At 41.0% G+C, this 19009-nt stretch overlaps 2 protein-coding genes across 5 annotated transcripts in view; both read right to left on the reverse strand.

Moving 5' to 3' along the window:
• Positions 1 to 19009, reverse strand: part of agbl4 (AGBL carboxypeptidase 4) — a 352436-nt gene that overhangs the window by 64760 nt on the left and 268667 nt on the right. The window lies entirely within an intron of this gene.
• On the reverse strand, positions 2134 to 15677 carry bend5 (BEN domain containing 5). Of its 3 annotated transcripts, XM_086281556.1 has the most exons (7): positions 15573 to 15663; positions 15391 to 15449; positions 14175 to 14305; positions 12669 to 13146; positions 10704 to 10852; positions 8933 to 9146; positions 2134 to 8754 (listed from the first exon to the last, which is right to left on the reverse strand). In XM_086281556.1, the coding sequence occupies exons 3-7, from the start codon at positions 14262 to 14264 to the stop codon at positions 8558 to 8560; spliced, it is 1128 nt and encodes a 375-aa protein (XP_086137682.1). In that variant the 5' UTR covers positions 14265 to 14305; positions 15391 to 15449; positions 15573 to 15663; the 3' UTR covers positions 2134 to 8557. The 3 variants fall into 3 exon arrangements, with proteins under 3 accessions (XP_086137682.1, XP_086137681.1, XP_086137683.1); XM_086281555.1 differs by having other exon boundaries at positions 15391 to 15677; XM_086281557.1 differs by lacking the exons at positions 15391 to 15449; positions 15573 to 15663 and adding an exon at positions 15152 to 15351.

Consider the following 19009-nt stretch of genomic DNA (forward strand, 5'->3'; position numbering starts at 1 on the left):
AAGGCACAAAGAACTTAAACGGTTACACACCTCTGTGAAGCTACACATCACACTTTCATCCTCCGCCTCGGTCTGGAAATCTCTCAGTCTTAGTTGTGTTAAACTCGTGGGTGACATGTTGCAAACGTAAATCTCTGGTATTGTATGACCAACTTAAATTTAAAAATGTCTCTTTTTCCATTTAAATTAAAAGTTGGTTAGGTTTCTGTGTGCTGAAGAATTTGCATTAGCCTAAGGGTCATTCAGGTTTTATGAGAATCACTCCGCACACACAGCCCCCAATTTGAAAATGGAGAAACTCTTTTGACATCAATTATGTGCTGCTGCAGCGTAAAAATAACACCTTTAAGACTCAAACTAAGTTTACACCTCAAGATATGGGAAATTTTTAACCTTGATTCAGTTTAGTTTACCTCCAACCTCTGAAAATGTGCCAGTGAACAACACGGTAGTCAAGAGGCAACTTCCAGAGGTGAAAAATGAATCCAATGTGGAAGTGACATCAACTGCAGGCGTCGCTAGAGGATGGCTGCAAATGAAAGTTAATTCCTACAGACTTCCATGTTAAAATTTCCAACTTCCCACCATTGAAACCCAAAAGGTTTGGGCTCAGTCAATAATTTTGACTGCGGTGACTTTACGACTGACATGTTTCTCTATTGGAGTTTCTTTTATCTGGAAACATAATACCAACACTGAAACTCCAACTGTGAAGCTCAAAATTGATGGGTGACATCAAAGTGGCTACATCAAGATTTCAGAGGTTTATGGATGTAGTTAAATTGGACATGCAGATGGTTGATGTGACAGAGGAGTATGCTAGGAAGAGATGGAGGCAGATGATCCATTGTAGCGACCCCTAAAAGGGTCAGTTGAAAGAAGAAAAAGAAGAAGGAGGGGAGTTTCACTGCAGTTTCTTTGCTGTAGGTTCTGAAAGATGCATGCAAAAAATCCCCCCAAAAACCTAAAACGAAGAACCCATCTGCTTCCAGCAGGATAAAGCACCATGTCACAAACTCAGCTCATCTCAAACTGGTTTCGAGAATATGACACTTGTACTCATATGGCCTCCTCAGTCACCAGATCTCAATCGAATAGAGCACCTTTGGCATGTAGTGGAGCGGGAGACTCGTATTAGGGATGTGCCGCCAACCAATCTGTAGACAGGCTGCGATCATGTCAATATGGACCAAAGCTTCTGAGGAATCCCTCCAGCATCTAACTGAATCCATGCCACGAAAAGTAAGGCAGTTCTGAGGTTCAACGGTGGACCAACCCTGTAGTACATCTATCTATCTCCCCATTTCTCTTCTACGAAGTGGGATCACAGGGTATTCACCACATCCTTCTTCCCAACCAAACTTTCCAGATCCTGCCGAGGGATTCTGAGGCATTTCCAGGCCAGACTGGAAATATCTCTCCAGCAGTTTCTTGGCTCACCCAAAACACTTACAAGGGTAGTCGCCCCAGGAAGGATCTTAACCAGATGCCTGAACCACCTCAACTAGCTCCTTTTGATGAGCAGGAGCAGCAGCTCTACTCCAAGATTCCTCCGGAGGTTTGAGCCCAACCACCCTTCAGAGGAAACTCATTTCGGCCGACTCCTTCAGTCACCACCCAGATTTCATGACCATAGGTGAGGGATGCAACATAAATAAGCGCTATACAAATACAGGCCATTTACCAAATCAGTGGGTAAATTGAAAACTTTGGTTTTTTGGCTCATCACCATCTCAACAGTCCAGTATAATGCCCACATTGCTGCCGATGATTCACCAGCTCACGCTCCACCTTTCCATCGCTTGTGTATAACACCCCAAGATACTTGAACTTGCTTGGTCTAGGTGGCCTGCCTCTCAAGGAGCTTTCCAGTTTTCCAGATTTTATGTGGGTGCATGGACCAAACTGGTTTAGCGATGCTGCTAGCATGCATAAAAACAAACTCTTCACATCAAAAAATAAAAAAATTAATAAATATAAAATGAAGAAAGGGCTGTAACAAGGATGGGGATGCATTTCTTCAGTCTTATCTAACAGTTTCCCCCAAAGGAAGATGAGCAAAAAAAACCAAAACAAACAAAAACCCAGCCAACCAAACAAACAAACAAACAAAAAAAAAAAAAACCCCAAAAAACCACAGACACAAGGTTTGTGCTGATAGAATAAAAGTCTCAATTTTATTTCTGTTTATCTATACATTAAACAGGTGTTCCTGAATGCAGCAAGAGAAAACACAGAACAGGATGCTAAGCGTCAAAGACTTGCTCGCATAGCAGAGGTGTGGCCGGTTTAGCAAAGACATGTACACTCTCTATCGCATATACTTATAACATTTTCTGAAAATGTAGGGTTGCCTCTGGGAGGCTATAATAATGAGGGAGTGTCAACTCCAAAAGTCTTGAAATTCTTTTCACATTATCATACCAACTGGAAATACTCCATACAGTAATAACCCTGTCTTTCCCTAATGATCACTGCAATGCGTTTATACCTAATACAGACAGGTAGATATCCAAGCAGCCCTGTATAGCTCACTTAATACAAGTATGAAAATGTCATTAATAGGTCTGTATGGATTTGTCATGTCGCCGTTGTCCCCTTTAACTCAATCTCGAGGCCCAGTTTTCCATCTCCGCAGTTGGCCCTCTACCCGACAGTGATGTGGTACCAGGTAAGTAACTCAACACCTGCATAGGAATTCAATTACACACAAACTCCCTGGGTCAATACCCTGGACCAGAGCAAAGCTTACAATTGAACTATTATTAAAACAGTCCAACGAATGGCTTAAGTGCTTCCGTGAAAACGACTGCTGTGTATCTGAACACACGCTCTTCCCACAGTAGAGAGGTACCAGCACATTTCATGTTCACCAGCACGGTTGGAAATGAAAACAATAACCATCAGTAAGAACATAGAAACATACTGAAAAGGGACACAACCCTTTTCTCTCAATAAAAGAAACAAAAACAAAACAACAGAAAAACACTTTGGTGCAGAAAAGATTCCATTGGTACAGGGTAAAAGAAAATATAATGCACTTTGTATAATTACTCACAGTAAGTCAATCGTTAGTACTTTCTTACACTAAATGCATAATTTTAACATTTAAATTACATTTAAGTGACGGTGAGGGAAAAAGCGATGCAACAGGGGAATCACAGATAATTATTCAAGAGGTCAGGAACGTCGACAAAAAACAGTCTTCGTGAATATAGCCTGATCGCATTTTTGGCATGGTCCAAATTTTAGAAGTTGACACATTCCTCTACGTGGGTATTTTGTCATTTCATCCCTCTTCTAGAACACAATCTGAGGTTAACATGGACTCAAACTTAACGTGTGGTTTTGTTTTTTGCTGAGGACCTCTTCTACTCCATCGTCCCAGTCTGACTGAGATTTCCTGCGTGGCATGCGACCAGTGAACAGTGGCTTCCTCTAACTTTCACATCGTCGACATCTGAGTGTGAGCTAATAATCATCTATTATCTATAGTGTAACCTGATCTAATCAGTAAAAATGCATATTTCCGAAAATACACTGCAACAATGTAAATTGATAGACAACAGGTGCTAAAAGCAGATGCATCCATTTGAAATCGGCAACTTCTGAGGTACTTCTGAAACTCACAGCTGAGGATATAATCACTATCTACAATATTTGGATGGATAGCATATAGTTGATACAGTAAAAGCAGGGTTATCGATTTTTGTGAAATATTTTGGCTTTAGAATTCGAGTAAGCTGAGGGGATAGTGGCGGTTGACACACCTGAATAAAACATAGCCGTATGACGATAAAAACATAGAAAAACAGCACCATTTGAGGTCCGATAGATCAGTTTTCGAACTGTTTGCTGGTAGCACCGTCAACCAGTAAAAATCTCAGAATGCAATACAGAGACAGAACACAACCACTGATCAACTGCACAACATAGCAAAGAGCGAAGATATATATTCGGAGACGACCCCTCACACAGACACCCCTTTACAGCAGCATCTTTAAGCAGGTAATAAAACTGATTTCCTCCTAAGAATGATATTTGTGTACTGAGGTGTTTTACAAGTTTTTAATATGCTGTACATGTTGAGAGTAACCAGGTATACCTTTTCCTATAGATTTTTTTTTTTAATATACACACATAGTTTACAGTCACTGACAAACAAACACCAGAGTAACAATGAGGTAGGACGGTGAAGTTAGATGAAGTAGAACCGGTTTGTGGATTGTATACAAATTTTCTGATAACTGTAATAAAAATATAGGCCTAACTATGTGTTCCTCTCCGTTTTCTCATTTTAAACCAAGTCTGACACTGTATCTGTGGCTCAAACGTGTGTCTCGTGTACACCTAGCTCCGAAAACAGTGGCACAGAGCCATTTATCTTGTTTCGCACAGTGAAGCTAAAACCAGATCGCTTTTTCCTTAATCAAACTGTCAAAAAGCAACCCAAAGCTCCTTCCCTTCTGCAGCTTAAACAGGTGTTTACAACATAAGCCAAAACAACAGCGAGGAGGACAGGATCGTCCACATGAATGTCAGGAGAGAAAAGAACTAAAGGTGGCATAAAAAGACGATCGCAAAGCCGCCACGGTTACGTTTCCTGCCTATCACTACTTAAGTGTAACGGTGAAAGCACCGACTGGTCTGGTGTCGTGACGCAAAGCCAAAATTAGTGGCTCTGCTTGTGAATAAAACGGTACAGTATGTTACTGATATGCTGCTAAAAACCCAAACCGCTCTTCTGCAAGTGACTCGGTACATTTGATAAAGAACGGCCTTGCCTTTACAGATTAAGCCAAATCTGGGTTAAAAACATACAGTCCTTCCATACAGCTTTCATCCTTTGAAGGTGGTTTTAGTTAAAGGATTAGGCTTAATGGCCATCCAGGAAACAGGCCTTAACATTTTTGATGATGTAATAGCTCTATTAATGGTCTTTCTTTAAGCATCATTTTAACCACACCCCTCCCATTTTGGCATAAACAACAAAGAAACAAACACAAATACAATACACAACAATGTCTTAGAATTTTAGCAAAGGTACTTTGCACAGCAGAAATCTTTTCTTTTAAAATGCACAGCCTAGCGCACATAAACCTTTGTACAGGGAAAAACAAAACGAGAAATCAGAGGGCACCGAAAAAGGGACGTTTCTAGGGAACCCCCTCAAACAGTATATCAATAACACATCGCCGTTATAAGGTGGCGCTTTACGCTCGGTTACTGTGGCCGGGGCCATTTTTTAAAAATTTGTTTTGTTTGTGCAAACCCTGCTGATTCTAAACCCCGTCTTTAGCTCGATCTCAGCATTCAATACTTTGGCTCACAATTACCACTCATTTGTAAAAAATACACTATTATCTCTATAGGAGTCATATTTATACATTACCAGCATCAGTTTAAAGCGCATATTCCAGTCAGCTTGCACATTTCATTGGTCAGTTTTTATACTGGCGAATCACATTTTGCAGATAGTAGTAGTTATCAATTTTCTAACTAAGTTTTTTTCTTTTAAACCGTTCCTTTTCGAGACCATGACGGAGTTGCAGATTAAACTATTGAGATAATTTAACTTACTGAAATGCAGTTTTTTTTTAAAGAAACCTGTTAAATCTATTAGGGCTGCCCCTGACCAAAGATCTTCCTAGCTGAACAGTTTTTGTGACCGTGATCTAATTAATCCAAAATATATTTTAACATATTTTCTAATGTGTTTTGTCAAGCACGACAAAGTGGTTTGAAAGCTGAGACAGAACATTGTAAGTAACACCATTACCACCGTGCTACATACCAGAGAAAAAAAATTATACAAACTCATGGACGAAGCGTTCTGCCTGTTACAGACAGCAGCAAAAGAGGTAATTATTCTGATTGTGCAGCAATCACCAGTAAGCAGGCTGTCTAAAGACGGCGGCCATGCCAAGCGGCCAACATTCGCCTACTTGCATATTTGAAACAAAAACCAATGTTTGAGGTTGATGACTGACAGACAAATATTTATCTGTCACCTTCCTACGCTTTGGATTTTGTGTGTGAAAAAAAGCGAGAAAAAAAAGTTTCCATGAGTGACTGACACTTCCTGTAAAGTGAGTGTTTCCTTTTCAGGTCGACCAAGAATGTTCCGACTCCTGGAGGGGTGGGGGGTGGGGCAGCCCTAAAGTCTATCAAGCATGTTAGCGGCAAATCTGACAAATGAATCAAAATGTACCAAAACTCATTCTTGCCATAATAAACCATAAAAAAATGTCTTAAGGTGCTTCATGATAATACAATGATTGTTAGGCCTTAATCTATGAGGACATGTTTGTTTGTTTGTTTTTTTTTAATTAAAAAAAAATAAAAGTAAAGGACAAATACCACAAAAACATTTCTTTAAGATCGAAGAATTTGCCCATTTAAAGTGCATTCAATGTAAATGATTTGTGTTGATCTAACTACTGCATCTCAACCGTTGGAGCGCAATGGTTTAACAATACAGAATTTTATACTATGGCGTGATCATCAGGTAGATCCTAAGTGAGGTTTGCCAAATAACAGATATAGTAAATATAACGTACAGGCTCGGCTGAAATCGGGTGTTAAGAAAAGCCTCGTCTCATTTTCCAGAGATCGCTTTGGCTAAGAGAGAGGGATACTTTTTGTTTTCTTTTTAAAACATATGTTTGTAGACTCAGCTGATCTAAGTTCGATTACAACGTCAAGCTTAAAGCCAACAATTCATATAAAAAAATTAAAAAAGTGTACAAAGAAACACAAGAAATTGATAGGTAACGTGGAATTACAACATCAATTTGCTAAACCAAACTTGTCCAGAAGCTTGAAACTGTAACAAGACTACAAACTGAAATATCAATGTTTGGTGGAAAATAATAATAATAATAACAAAGAGTTGCTTATGTACACTGAAATAAAGTAGCTTAAGAAAAGGCTGATCTGAACTTTTGAAATAACAAAAAACCGAGACGGACGATATGATACAGAAAAATAAATCAACAGACAAACGAGAATCTAGACTGTGAGGAGGAGAAAGGCTTGATGAGCAGCTCTGCAGTAGATTCACAGTTAGCCACAGCTAGGTCACAGTTGAGATTTCAATCTGCAGCGTTTAGTTCCAGCCTGCAGATTGCCACCCAAGCCATTTTGGATCAAAAAGAAAAAAGAAAGTGTGTGTGTGTATACATAGATATACACACACACACAGAACAGAAGAGGAGAATAAAAACATGAAAGAACAAGAAAGAGACTAAATTTTAAAAGTTCTGATGGCATAGCTCAGGGAAAGTTGTCACTGGAGCAACCTTACTCTAATTCCCCAGTGGCGTGCCTTAAACAAGAGGGGGTTATTATGGGGTTCAGCAGGGCCAGACAGCTTCAGCAGCAAAATAGTATCCCAGACAGCTTTACCCGTAGCTAACACCGCTTCCACAAGACGATGACCAGAGCTGTGCCTCGATTTTCATCCGGGTAGCGGTCCGGCTCAGCCAAACTTAATGGTGTGAACTACACAGAAAATAGTACCTGGCCACCTCGTACATTCTCACAGCAAAGTGCAGATGAAGCGTCGTGACTTCAGCTTACAATACATTTACAATCACAGCATACTAGAAAACCCAGGAGCTTATCAGTGCCTGGTGATTGCCAGATCCATTTAAGGCCTTTCTAGGTCTCAACATGCCTGTACCACTGCAACTCAACAGTCAAGTTTCCTTAAAGTAACACACAGATATCCGATCAAAACGTCTCCTGTGCTCCCTCGTGGATGGCAAATATTCATAAAGATTAACATTAAAAAAACATAAAAAACAAATACAGCATTCTAGAGACTCGACAGAGTCCCATTAAATCTCAGTAAGCTGTCTTTATAATAAAGTTATACGGTTAAGTGGGAGCACACGCCCATAATTAATCTCTTTAGGAGCAACAGAATCTCTGCTGCAAAATGAAATATGGCTGTTACTAATTAAGACTTGTGCATTTGAGACCCTCATGTCCCATTCTATGCAGTAAGTACCAACCGCACCAACTCCCAGCAGTTATTGAGTAGTCACCATAACAGTCAACCTCTCACGCATCTAAGCTCTAATGCAAACTAGCATCATTCGTTCGCCCAGGGAAATAATCTCTTACTTTTTAAAAGTTCAAGGACTCAACAATTATGTTCTGACACAGAACAATAAAGTAATAATCACACCTAATTTCTCTTTTGACACACATGCACAAACCTCAAGAATCTGCATCTCTGTACCAATGCCACTGTAAAGCTTATAAAAACACTCACACCAGCCTATGTCAAGCTAGCTCACATGTTCAGTTTCTAACCACTGGGTAAAGCTGTCTGTTGGCCAATTAGAAAAGCGGGCTCACAGAAATGTGATGATGGTTCTTTACGAAGGGGCCTCTTTGTTTTAACATTTCAAATAACAACCAATCCGATGTGCCAAAGTAATACGACCGCTCCTGAAATGGTTACAGCATCCCCCGACAACCCATATCAAGTCCCCTCAATATCCTGCAGACCACGCGGGGCAGAAGGCGCTGGCGTGACAGTTGATCACTATATGCCATCGTAGGTGAAGTTCTCCATCTTGACTGTCTGTCTGATGAGCAGCTTGGACTCCCGCCGCTCCTCATTCTTGATGGACTTGTTGATGTCCATTATCTTTTCACAAATGTATTTGTTCACTTTGGACAATCTCTGCGTTATCTCTGCACTGTCGGCTGTCTCTTGAGACACTCTGTCGTAGAGACACTCTGGGGAAGGAGCGAGTGTGAGTAATCAGACCACATCAAATTAAAAGCCGCTCATTTTGGCCTCGCCTTAAGGCTAAAGAATTTACCTTTACTAAAACATTTTTGCAACTCGTCCAAAGAAGGGTTTGTCAAACGTTTGAAATATACATTTTAAAGAAAAAGGAAAAGTTTGTCTTACCTCTGACAATCTTCAGCTTGCTGGGTGACAGTGGAGGTTTAGGCAAGGCATCTTTTTTCTTTTTAGTGGCCACTCCAGTGACACTGCGGTTTTTGAGGGTTTCTGTGCCCCAGATCATTACAGCCAGGTTCTTTGTGAACTTAGAATCTCCCTGGGTCCGCTGCAGCTGGTGCCATTTCTCTTCTTCCACCCAGATCCCACCACCAAGGTGTACCTAGAGACGTAAAACAAAGGTTTGTGAAAAGCACAACTGGAAACTTCTTCTTCTCCATCTACGGCTCATTATACAACAAACAGTATGTTGTCACCGGCACGGTGTCAGGATTTATTGTTGTTATTGTGCTTTACTTTTTCTTGTGTCTTGTGGTGTAATCTCAGCGATTTTGTACAGACTAGTAAAATTCTGGTAGTGTGAAGACAAACAGAGTACATGCTAATTATAGCAGGACACATTCAGCTTTCACCTCCCGCTTAGACTAAATCAAACTTTCCAAGAAGGGTCACTTTCACCCTCTAGGATACGTAAACAAGCTCTGGCCACTATCTTCTTGTAGCACGGATTACCTTCATTACAAACTTAGGCTGTGGCTCTTTACACAGTCACTGTACATTGCGTAAGCCTGGACCAAACACTTCAAGCTGATTGCCAGCCATGGCAGACTGCCCTGGTCTTCTAGGTGAGCTACTGTACCGGAGGGGCTGCATATGTGACTCTCGTTCCCTTCCCTATTCTCTTATCACCGTAAAGTCTTTAGGCTAGCATCCAAAAGGCTTTTCCCTGTGCAGCTAATGTGCTTTAGGCCCCCGGCCAGCAGACAAGCTTTTTACTGCCCTCGAGGTAGAAAAAGCCTCTTCTTTTTCTTCTTTTTCCACGACCCCTCCCCACCCTTTCCAGCGCACTCTCAGTAGGGTTAACCTGTCAGTCACTTTAAATTCCTCTCGTGCAAATAATTAATATGGGGTCCCTCATGTAGGACAGTTCTAATTTGCAAGTGTTCTTCACGCTTGAAGTGGCTGCAGGCCCCAGAGCTTGTACTACCAATTCCCCCCCTGTCATCAGCGACAGGACGCTGGTTGAGTTACAGCAGTGGGGGCAGTAAAGAACCCTAACAGGCTAATAAACACCGACGATGCTGGCTGCGCTTGCAGGAACAATAATAATCTTCTCAACCTTGTTTACCTGCAAGGGTAAGGCAGCTAGGGGAAAGGACTGATCAACAATGACAGCATGTTCCCAGATTCACGGGTGTTAAGAGGAAACGCAGCACTTCCTGTAAAATCAGGATACTGTTCACAGCCACCCACAAGGAAAAATGAAAGGGGACCAAATGATTCGAAGCTCTCAAAATTGGTTATTAAGATACCATCATAGTCAGAGTTTTAGTGCCCTTTCTACTCTATAAATTAGAAGTTCACTTAAATATATGCAAACATAATTGAAAAAACAGGCCTGTTGACTACTGAGTGAACTTCAAGAACAATTCTTTTTCCTACATTAGAAAATATGAAATTAACTGGACTATGCTAACAGCCTTGCAATCACTTTTATGACATCAGTTTGAATTTTCGTGCACAAGATCCTCTTGTTTTCACTTTGCTTTAAAGAATTAATGTCAGCACGAAAAGACAGATTTATGCAGCCATGAAACAGCACAGACAAGAAATTACACAAATTAATAATAAAAGTTTTCTTCGTGTACTAGTTGGAGCGAAAATGGAAAACTGGAAATGCAATTAAATACGCAGCAATTCTTAGTTCGGAGAAACGTACCTTGCCGTCGTTGCAGGTGTATACTGTTCTAGGTGAGGGTGAGTAGCTGGAACTGGTGTTGGCTTCTTCTCTGCACGTCTCCTGGGCCTCAACAATAGGTTCAACCACTTCAGCCTTGATTGTCTGGGTGCCATTGTCATGCATAGGCTCTAGGAGATAAAGGAGACGTTAACAATTATGGAGATAAAAGCAACGACAAACCTCTGTTTTCACTTAATGCAACTTGGCGAAACTAAAACATGCTAAAATACAGCAGAAACGAGGGAAAAAATGCTAGGTGTAAACAGCTACTAGCACCTGAATTCTTACAGTAGTGAGGGGTTTTTTGCCTTCACCGCTGGAGCAGTGCCCACCTGCTTGTTTGCTTGCTATGCGCCTTGGGCACAGGCTTGCCTGTGCCTTGTGACAGGCAGTTATTTTAGCCCAGTAACTAAGCTGGCTTGGTGGCTGGCCACGCTAAGCTCCAATGTAGCTGATGAGTTTTAATATCGGTCAGCGCACTCCATCCACTGCCTGACAGCACCCCAGGGTGCTTTAATCTTTAGCCTGTCCATTAGATGGTCTAGCCAGTAGCTGGGCGCCTCTGTTCAGATCTGCAGGGGGTCTGAGGTTAAGACCAGCATCTGGCAGAGCTCGAGTATGTACAGCACTGTGCACTGCAATGACACCACTTTTAATCACACAACCAAAGTGCATTTTATTCAATTTCCAGTACTGGATTTACCACTTCAGCAATAGACCTGTTAAAATCCCTTTGGATTATAATCTCTCTCCACATGTATACATCATTCCCCAAAGGTTTCTTCAGTTTTTATCTTATCCTGATTCTGGCAGAAACCAGTCCTGTTATGGTAATTATGATCAATCTGTATGGGACACTGGGTTATACAAACTGTATCTGATTTAAATGTAAGCTTAGTGCTTTTCTTTAGGCTTATCTGATATAATTGCGTGTCTAATATTCCTAAATCAAAATAACATTAGTCCAGGACCATCACTTTGTTTGGACTTTAGAACTTTTGTACTGTGAGAGAAAGACATAATAAATACTTAGTGGGTGGTGGGAGAAGCAAAAGAGGGACAAGGTACTGTTGGATGAATGGGTCACATGAGCCTCACCCAACAGACTGGGGTTCAAGCCTTGTGTGAAATCAAAACGTAGTTTTCCCACCGGTGCTTTGTCCTCGTCTCTCTTTTCCTCTTTCCTCACATCCAACTGTTCGCAATAGACAGCTGCCCCTCCCTGAACCAGAGCTCTCTTCCAGTTAAAAGAGTGTTCTTCCTTCCCGCCCTCACCAATTTCTTGCTCAAAGAGGATCGTCTGGTTCTTTCTCTAATATTGAAAGGGCTTATCTAGCAGCAACAGCGACAATAATAGAATGTGCACATTTATGGCACCCATATACAGTAACAAAAATCAAACTTAAAGACACCTATAAAGTAGGTAGGACTCTCGTTTTATAAAAGAATCAGTTCTTAAGCAGATTAACTGACTGACACTCAGCCATCATCATCATCACCATCCAAGAAGCTTCTTTAGTTCTGAACTGAAGAAGCTTCCCGGATGAGAGAACCTGAGAACCTTCACAGACATTCATCTTTACACTTTTTTTTTTTTTTGCACATAATTGCAAAAAAAAAAATTATTGTCTGCATTTGTCATCCAGACCTTGTCAGGAGAGAGATGGTAAAATTACTGTGCTGTGTGGACATAAAGTGAACACTAAACTTAATATCTATCCTCACGCTTGCTGCTAAACTCCTTCCACTGAAATTGTGACTTTATTGCTGTTCAGATGTTTCTGTATAAGAAACACTTCACTTGTCAGTTTCCTTACTATATATGTATTCATTTTAAATATAAACGTTTTCTTTAACAACTGACGAGGTTAAAGTTCACTAATCAACTTTGTGGTACTGGTAACTGGTTTGTTGGCTTGTGTGTGGGTGCTACTGGTCTCTCACCGCTGCCCAGTCTCATGAGAAGTACGTCTTGCAGTCTCCTGTTGAAGTCCCTCAGTTCTTTGACTTCTGTCAGCAAGCTGCCATATTCCTTGAGCTTCTTGGCTTGCTGCACCAACTGTCTGCGGGTTCTCTCCAACTCCTGCTGTAGCCTCCTCATCTCCTCCTCCTGCTGCCTATAGCTGTGAACCAGCTCCTCGTACAGAACTCTGGGAACAACAGCGGCAGCCACCTCAGGCACACAATCCGTGTCCACCGCCAAATGCTGCTGTTGCTGCTGGTGATGATGTCGCTGATGCTCTGCCTCCATATCATCATCTTCGTCATCTGCATCCTCTCCCACCTCAGCCAGCCGGTCCTCATCCAGGTCCTCCTCGCCCTCCATACAAGAGCTGGCTGCATTTCTCTCTAGGCGAGCCACTACCGCCGCTAGGCTTTTGGATGAGTTAGAAAGGGGGCGTCCATGGTCCTGTGACAGGGCCTGAGGAGAGTAAGAACTCAATTTGGAGACGACATAGGTGGGCAAAATGAAATCTGACCTATATTTAAAAAAATATGTCATGGACATTGAGAACTCTGGTGTTAGGCCTGTTAAAATATTTATTCATATGTACAAGTATTCCCACAAAGTCGATTCTGTTCATCCGGACATAGTGTTGCCATTAGGAGACACACTTCATCAATCATCCAATCAACTTCTTCAGTCTCAACTTTGAAAACGCTGCATCCAGAAGAACATAATTTATTTTCTGGGATTTTCTTACCCAGACGATTGAGCATGCATCAAGATAGTATTGTGTAAAATCCTTTGCTGTGACTCTGACTAAATATATGACTGACGCCACTCAAAACAGAAGAAAAATATTACGTAAAACCACAAATCTGTCTGAAATGACACGACAGGCAGACTTCAAACTGTTTGTTTTGACATGCGAATCTCAATAGGAAATGGGAGGACAGGAGTCACAGAGTTCTTTGATGAGCCGCTCAGAGGATTTGTCTGTGAAAGGGCAGCTGTCCAGAGTGCTGAATTTGTGTTAATCCAGCATATGGTAAAAATAGTGTGGGGGATTTGGGGTGTCAGCCAAGTTTATGAAAATGTGACGTATCATTGATAGATATATTTAGATATCAGAGCATCGCTGCAAAAAATTTACATGTGAAGTTATACATGCTCCCATACTTGGAGTGTTGATGTGGCCTTTTTTCACTACTTAACTTTTTTGGGTTTTCTCTGACACAGTAAAAGGCAAAGCTTGAGTAATTTTTCTATTTGAAAGATGACATTTAATGCAATTAGTTTTAATGTAAAGTATACTCAAATGCATGTCACGGACCCAGTGTGATAGACTATCATGATACTACTAACATAAACAAGTCTAAACACCTTTTGATTTAGATCATTTATACATGATTGACGGTATAAATGATGCAATATGTGTGCATTGCAGCAGACACATATGTTTGCTGCAATGCCCAACAACCACAGTGTACCTCTGATCTTCCTACCTTTTTATGCCTGAGTGGCATTCTTTCCTCTCCAAAATTGTTCTCGATGGAGTTTCCTGAATTCTTCGTGGACATCTTGGGAATTTTCATCTTCTTTTGTGTTATACTGTCTTCAAATTCTTCTACTGTATCTGTGAGCCCCGGAAATAGAAGCAAGAATAAACTCGTAAAAGTCCCTAAAAAGTTGCATGAATTTTCAAAGTATGCTTTTCAAAGTATCTACGGAAGTGCTCTCATCTGTATTGGTTAGCCTCTCCATTCTGCCTCATCAAGGCGACTTTAGCATTAAATGAGGTAGGAATGTAAGCATGTCAGAGGACTGCGGTACAAATGGTCCTGGGCTGGCGACATTGTACCGATCTCCCAGCTCAGACAGATCAGACTCGGGGATTAGTGATGTAGCTAAAGATCGTGCATAGAAAACGACCGTGAGCAAACATTTCTACAACTCCAAATAAACACGAGCAAAAGCATTTCACCTGCACACTTCATCACATTTGCACGATAAACCTACATGAAACGGCTGCGATGCTGACATGTTACTGACAGGTTGCTGTATGTAGTCTGCAACTACTGCAGCACCGCAACCCCTCTGTGGCACGAATCTGCCGATAAGAAAGCTAACATGCAGACTGCAGCCCACCAAAGCCGCCGGATTGGCATCTCAACTACATTTGAGAGCCTCAAAAATAATGACAGATCAGTCACCGGCTGTCAAATATGTTTATAATACGGTGACAGCCTTGCGTCTGTACGTCGGCAGTAGCATGCTAACACGGAACGAATACAAACCAAGCAAGCTAGCAAGCGTTAGCTTCGTGTTGTAAACAACCGTTGTGAGTCGCTAACGTTACATGCCACGTATTTAGCGACACAACCAATACTACCCAACCCAAACAAGAGGGGTAACTTAAGAGACACGGCGCAGTAAGTGTAAAGAACATATAAAACACCGACAACAAGGTATGACTACATACCAAACTTATCTTAGCATATCTAACTAGCATATCTAGCTAGCCACAGCCGAGGACGTTGTTGTTGCTATCGGTGTCAGATTCCAGCTGATCACGTCCTGACAGATCGGGTCAAAAAAAGGAAAAAGAAAACACTTGGTTTGACACATTCCTGAGTTTCGCGCACATCAGCGTTACTTGGTCAGACGGCGAAAAGAAGCGTTAAAAAAGACAAAATCTCCTCCGTTAGGAGGACAACTTACCTGCAAGGGCAAGGATCTGTGCTTCGCACGGCTGGCCTGCGCTGCCATTCTCTTCAGTTCTGTGAACCAGATACACCTTCTGATTATCAAAATCTGTTTTGTGCAGAGGTCTGAAATCTTCCACATTTGAAACGGGTAACGCGTAGCACATATCGTCTTCAAAGAATCTAATAAAAGCATACATTATTTACTTCTCTTTGGTCCTGCACTTTGGATATGGTTGACAGTTTTTCCTCACAAAGTATTAAAAAAATATACACATAGGGGGGTTGGGGATGTTGTCTGCGCTCGGCTACTCTTGTCTGGTCCACATCACCAGGGTAGATCATCAAGGCATAAGTAATAGACATGATTTTAACTGTGCTGTTAGAAAGTGCTCGGGTGCTCGGGTATTCAAAAGCAACAAATTTTTTTTTATTAATTTTAAAATTGCTCAAATAAATATTTATATTTAAAATATTTGTAACTTTTTATGATTTGTCATCTCATTCATTTAGGCACCTCTGGTATTTCACTCTGTCTTCTAACTGTTTCAGAAAAGCCATCAAGATGATTACCTGCTTGGTTAGACTTTATTGGTCTCTGTGTGCTTTCCTGCGTTTCCTGGTGTATACTTCTCATCTGTTCCTTGTATAACACCCAAAACACTTAAGGCCAGCTGACAGAAATGAACTCTTTGTTATTGTAAGACAGCCAGGTGGTTATACAACAGGATGGATTTCTCTCAGTTGGTACTCTAATGGAGGGCACCACAGTCGATAAATGACACTAACAATTTCGTTCTGCTTGGGCTGCTGTAATTGAAAAGTAACTGATGCAGAACTATATAGAGGCTCCCCCCCCTCACACACACACACGTCTGATATTTCATTTCATAGTTTCAGGCATTTAGTTTAGTTGTGATTAGGCCTCTTTCAAATGCCAGCTTCCCCGTGATGTTTGTTCACTCTCCTGTGTGACCCGTCCCTGAGTCTGTTGATGTATACAAGAACATTTCCAAACAAACAAAGAAACGACAATAACTCTGAAAAACATATTACGTCGCCTCTCATTTTGTTGCAGTTATTGGAGCAGCACTTGAAACTCTTTTCAGTGCAGAGTTACATCTGCCAGTTATTGATTTGAGAGACCAGCTCGTTTCACTTTTCTGTGAAGAATCCATAAGCTGAACTGTCAAAGCTGAACACATTCCTTATACATTTACAAAAGCTGAATTCTTCCACATTTTAAAGCGAATGGACCGACAGTTATTTAGAAGGCTGAGGCTGAGGCAGAGGTATCTTGCGTGTCTACACTAAGTGGAGCAGTCTGGCACACCCGGCAAAATAAAACAGGAATGGGAGTGATAGACGAGAGATTTGAGCAAGTTCTCAACAAGTTGAACAAGGGATTATTGTTAATCTGAGCTTCTGTTCAGTGGCTCTCCCGTCCTTAAAGCTGGGCCCTTCAGCATAAGGCGGGTCAGTTTCTGGAGCATCACCAGTGTTTAAAACCTCACGATATCATTCCTGCTGCCTGGAGAAGCTAAATGAAAATGTAAACAATTTTTTCAACAAAGGTGCCCCAGAGATTGCAGTACGTTCAGAGAAACGATGAGCATACCTTAAATACTGTTAACACAAGAAATAGATGTGCAGCAGTAATAAAACAGGACACAAATGCAGCAATCCACTAAAGACTGTGGTTTAAAACATGAGATCAATAATTGAGAATTTGCGGTATGTGTGTCATGTTTCTGACTGGTGTAATAAGATTTATTGTAACTGTTGCCAGTCTCAATTACCAATATATTGCAGACCCAATAAATGTACAACACCGTATTGATTTAGTTCTAAATATATAAAAGCACAAACTACCACGGTCAACCTACACAGGTGTTTTTACTTTTTTCACCTTCTGATAACCAGCTGGATGTAAAAGGACAAGCAATCATCATCAGCAACAACAGCTACATCATCCAAATATTTTTTCCTTTCTAGAAGAAAGAAAAATTGCTGCCTACAGTACTCCCCCCGGCCCCCCACCCCACCCGATAATCCTTTTCACATCTGAAGCTTATTAGATTCTGAATTCTGTCTTTCATAAACTAATTTAAGACAAATGTTCTTGTCTGGTTTAGGAATAACAAAAGAAACACAACTGTAAAGCCTGGTAAACAGATACAGTGTCTTGCAAAAGTATTCGGCCCCCTTGAACTTTCCCACATTTTGTCACATTACAGCCACAAACATGAATCAATTTGATTGGAATTCCATGTGAAAGACCAACACAAAGTGTTGTACACGTGAGAAGTGGAATGAAAATCATACATGATTCCAAACATTTTTTACAAATAAATAACTGAAAAGTGGGGTGTGCGTAATTATTTAGCTTATTGATTATATATATATATTGCAACTAGGGTTCAAAGGGTCAACAAATGTGAATGTTGACCGCTGTGTACTGCAGTGACTGCCTGTGCAGGCAACAGAAAGGATCCATTCAGCTGGTCAGCAGGCAGGATGGTAAAATGCAGGAAAGGTTTATATCTTGTGCCTAAAGTAAATAAATTATATCGTAGTGATTACATATTTGCCTAACAAGCAAAACATCCTTGGAGGAGACAAAAATTCCTTTTGGGGATGTGTCAGTGTAAAAATTCACCAAATCAAACGTGGAGCTGCCCGCTGTGGTGACCCCGCGTGATGAAGGGAACAGATTCAAATGCATCAGAGATTTAGGGGAGAAACACCCACGGTATCAATTTCAAACTCCAGTTATCAAATTCACAAACAAAAACTCAATCATCCAGATAAGGAAATCCCAAAAAACTGAAGAAGTCACTTAAATGAGACGTTTCTCCCACTGAAAACGCTTCATCCACATGAACAGAATTATATTTAGGAAACTGAAGTGAGCGTACCCACACTTGAAACTAAAATTAAACTAAACTGAAAATGAAATTTAAAAGCAAATAAAAACAAAACCTAAAAAAACTATAATAACTCTGTTTTTGACAGTTACATAGCTTATTGTAAATTGGCGCCCTGTTTAAGTGCACCTTAGATTTCTTGTGTGCTAATAGCTTTATGAATCTTTTAAAACTCTTGAGGTAAAGAGCAATGCATAGAAAACACAGATACCCACTGAAAGTTTTGGAAACTGCAGCTATGCTTCACCTCCACCTTCTGCTCTGGGGTAATCTGGGACTGAACTGTGTGCTGGACCCAGCAGCAAGCGTTAAAGTGCTACAGTGGGGCAAAAAAGTATTTAGTCAGCCACCGATTGTGCAAGTTCCCTCACTTAAAATGATGACAGAGGTCAGTAATTTGCACCAGAGGTACACTTCAACTGTGAGAGACAGAATGTGAAAAAAAATCCATGAATTCACATGGTAGGATTTGTAAAGAATTTATTCGTAAATTAGGGTGGAAAATAAGTATTTGGTCACCTCAAACAAGGAAAATCTCTGGCTCTCACAGACCTGTAACGTCTTCTGTAAGAAGCTTTTCTGTCCCCCACTCGTTACCTGTATGAATGGCACCTGTTTGAACTCATCATCTGTATAAAAGACACCTGTCCACAGCCTCAAACAGTCAGACTCCAAACTCCGCCATGGCCAAGACCAAAGAGCTTTCGA

Source organism: Aulonocara sp. 'chitande type north' Nkhata Bay, linkage group LG23, assembly GCF_057382095.1.
Source record: "Aulonocara sp. 'chitande type north' Nkhata Bay isolate Kocher_YH1m ecotype deep benthic linkage group LG23, A_spYH_male_GT1.1, whole genome shotgun sequence".
NCBI lineage: Eukaryota > Metazoa > Chordata > Actinopteri > Cichliformes > Cichlidae > Aulonocara > Aulonocara sp. 'chitande type north' Nkhata Bay.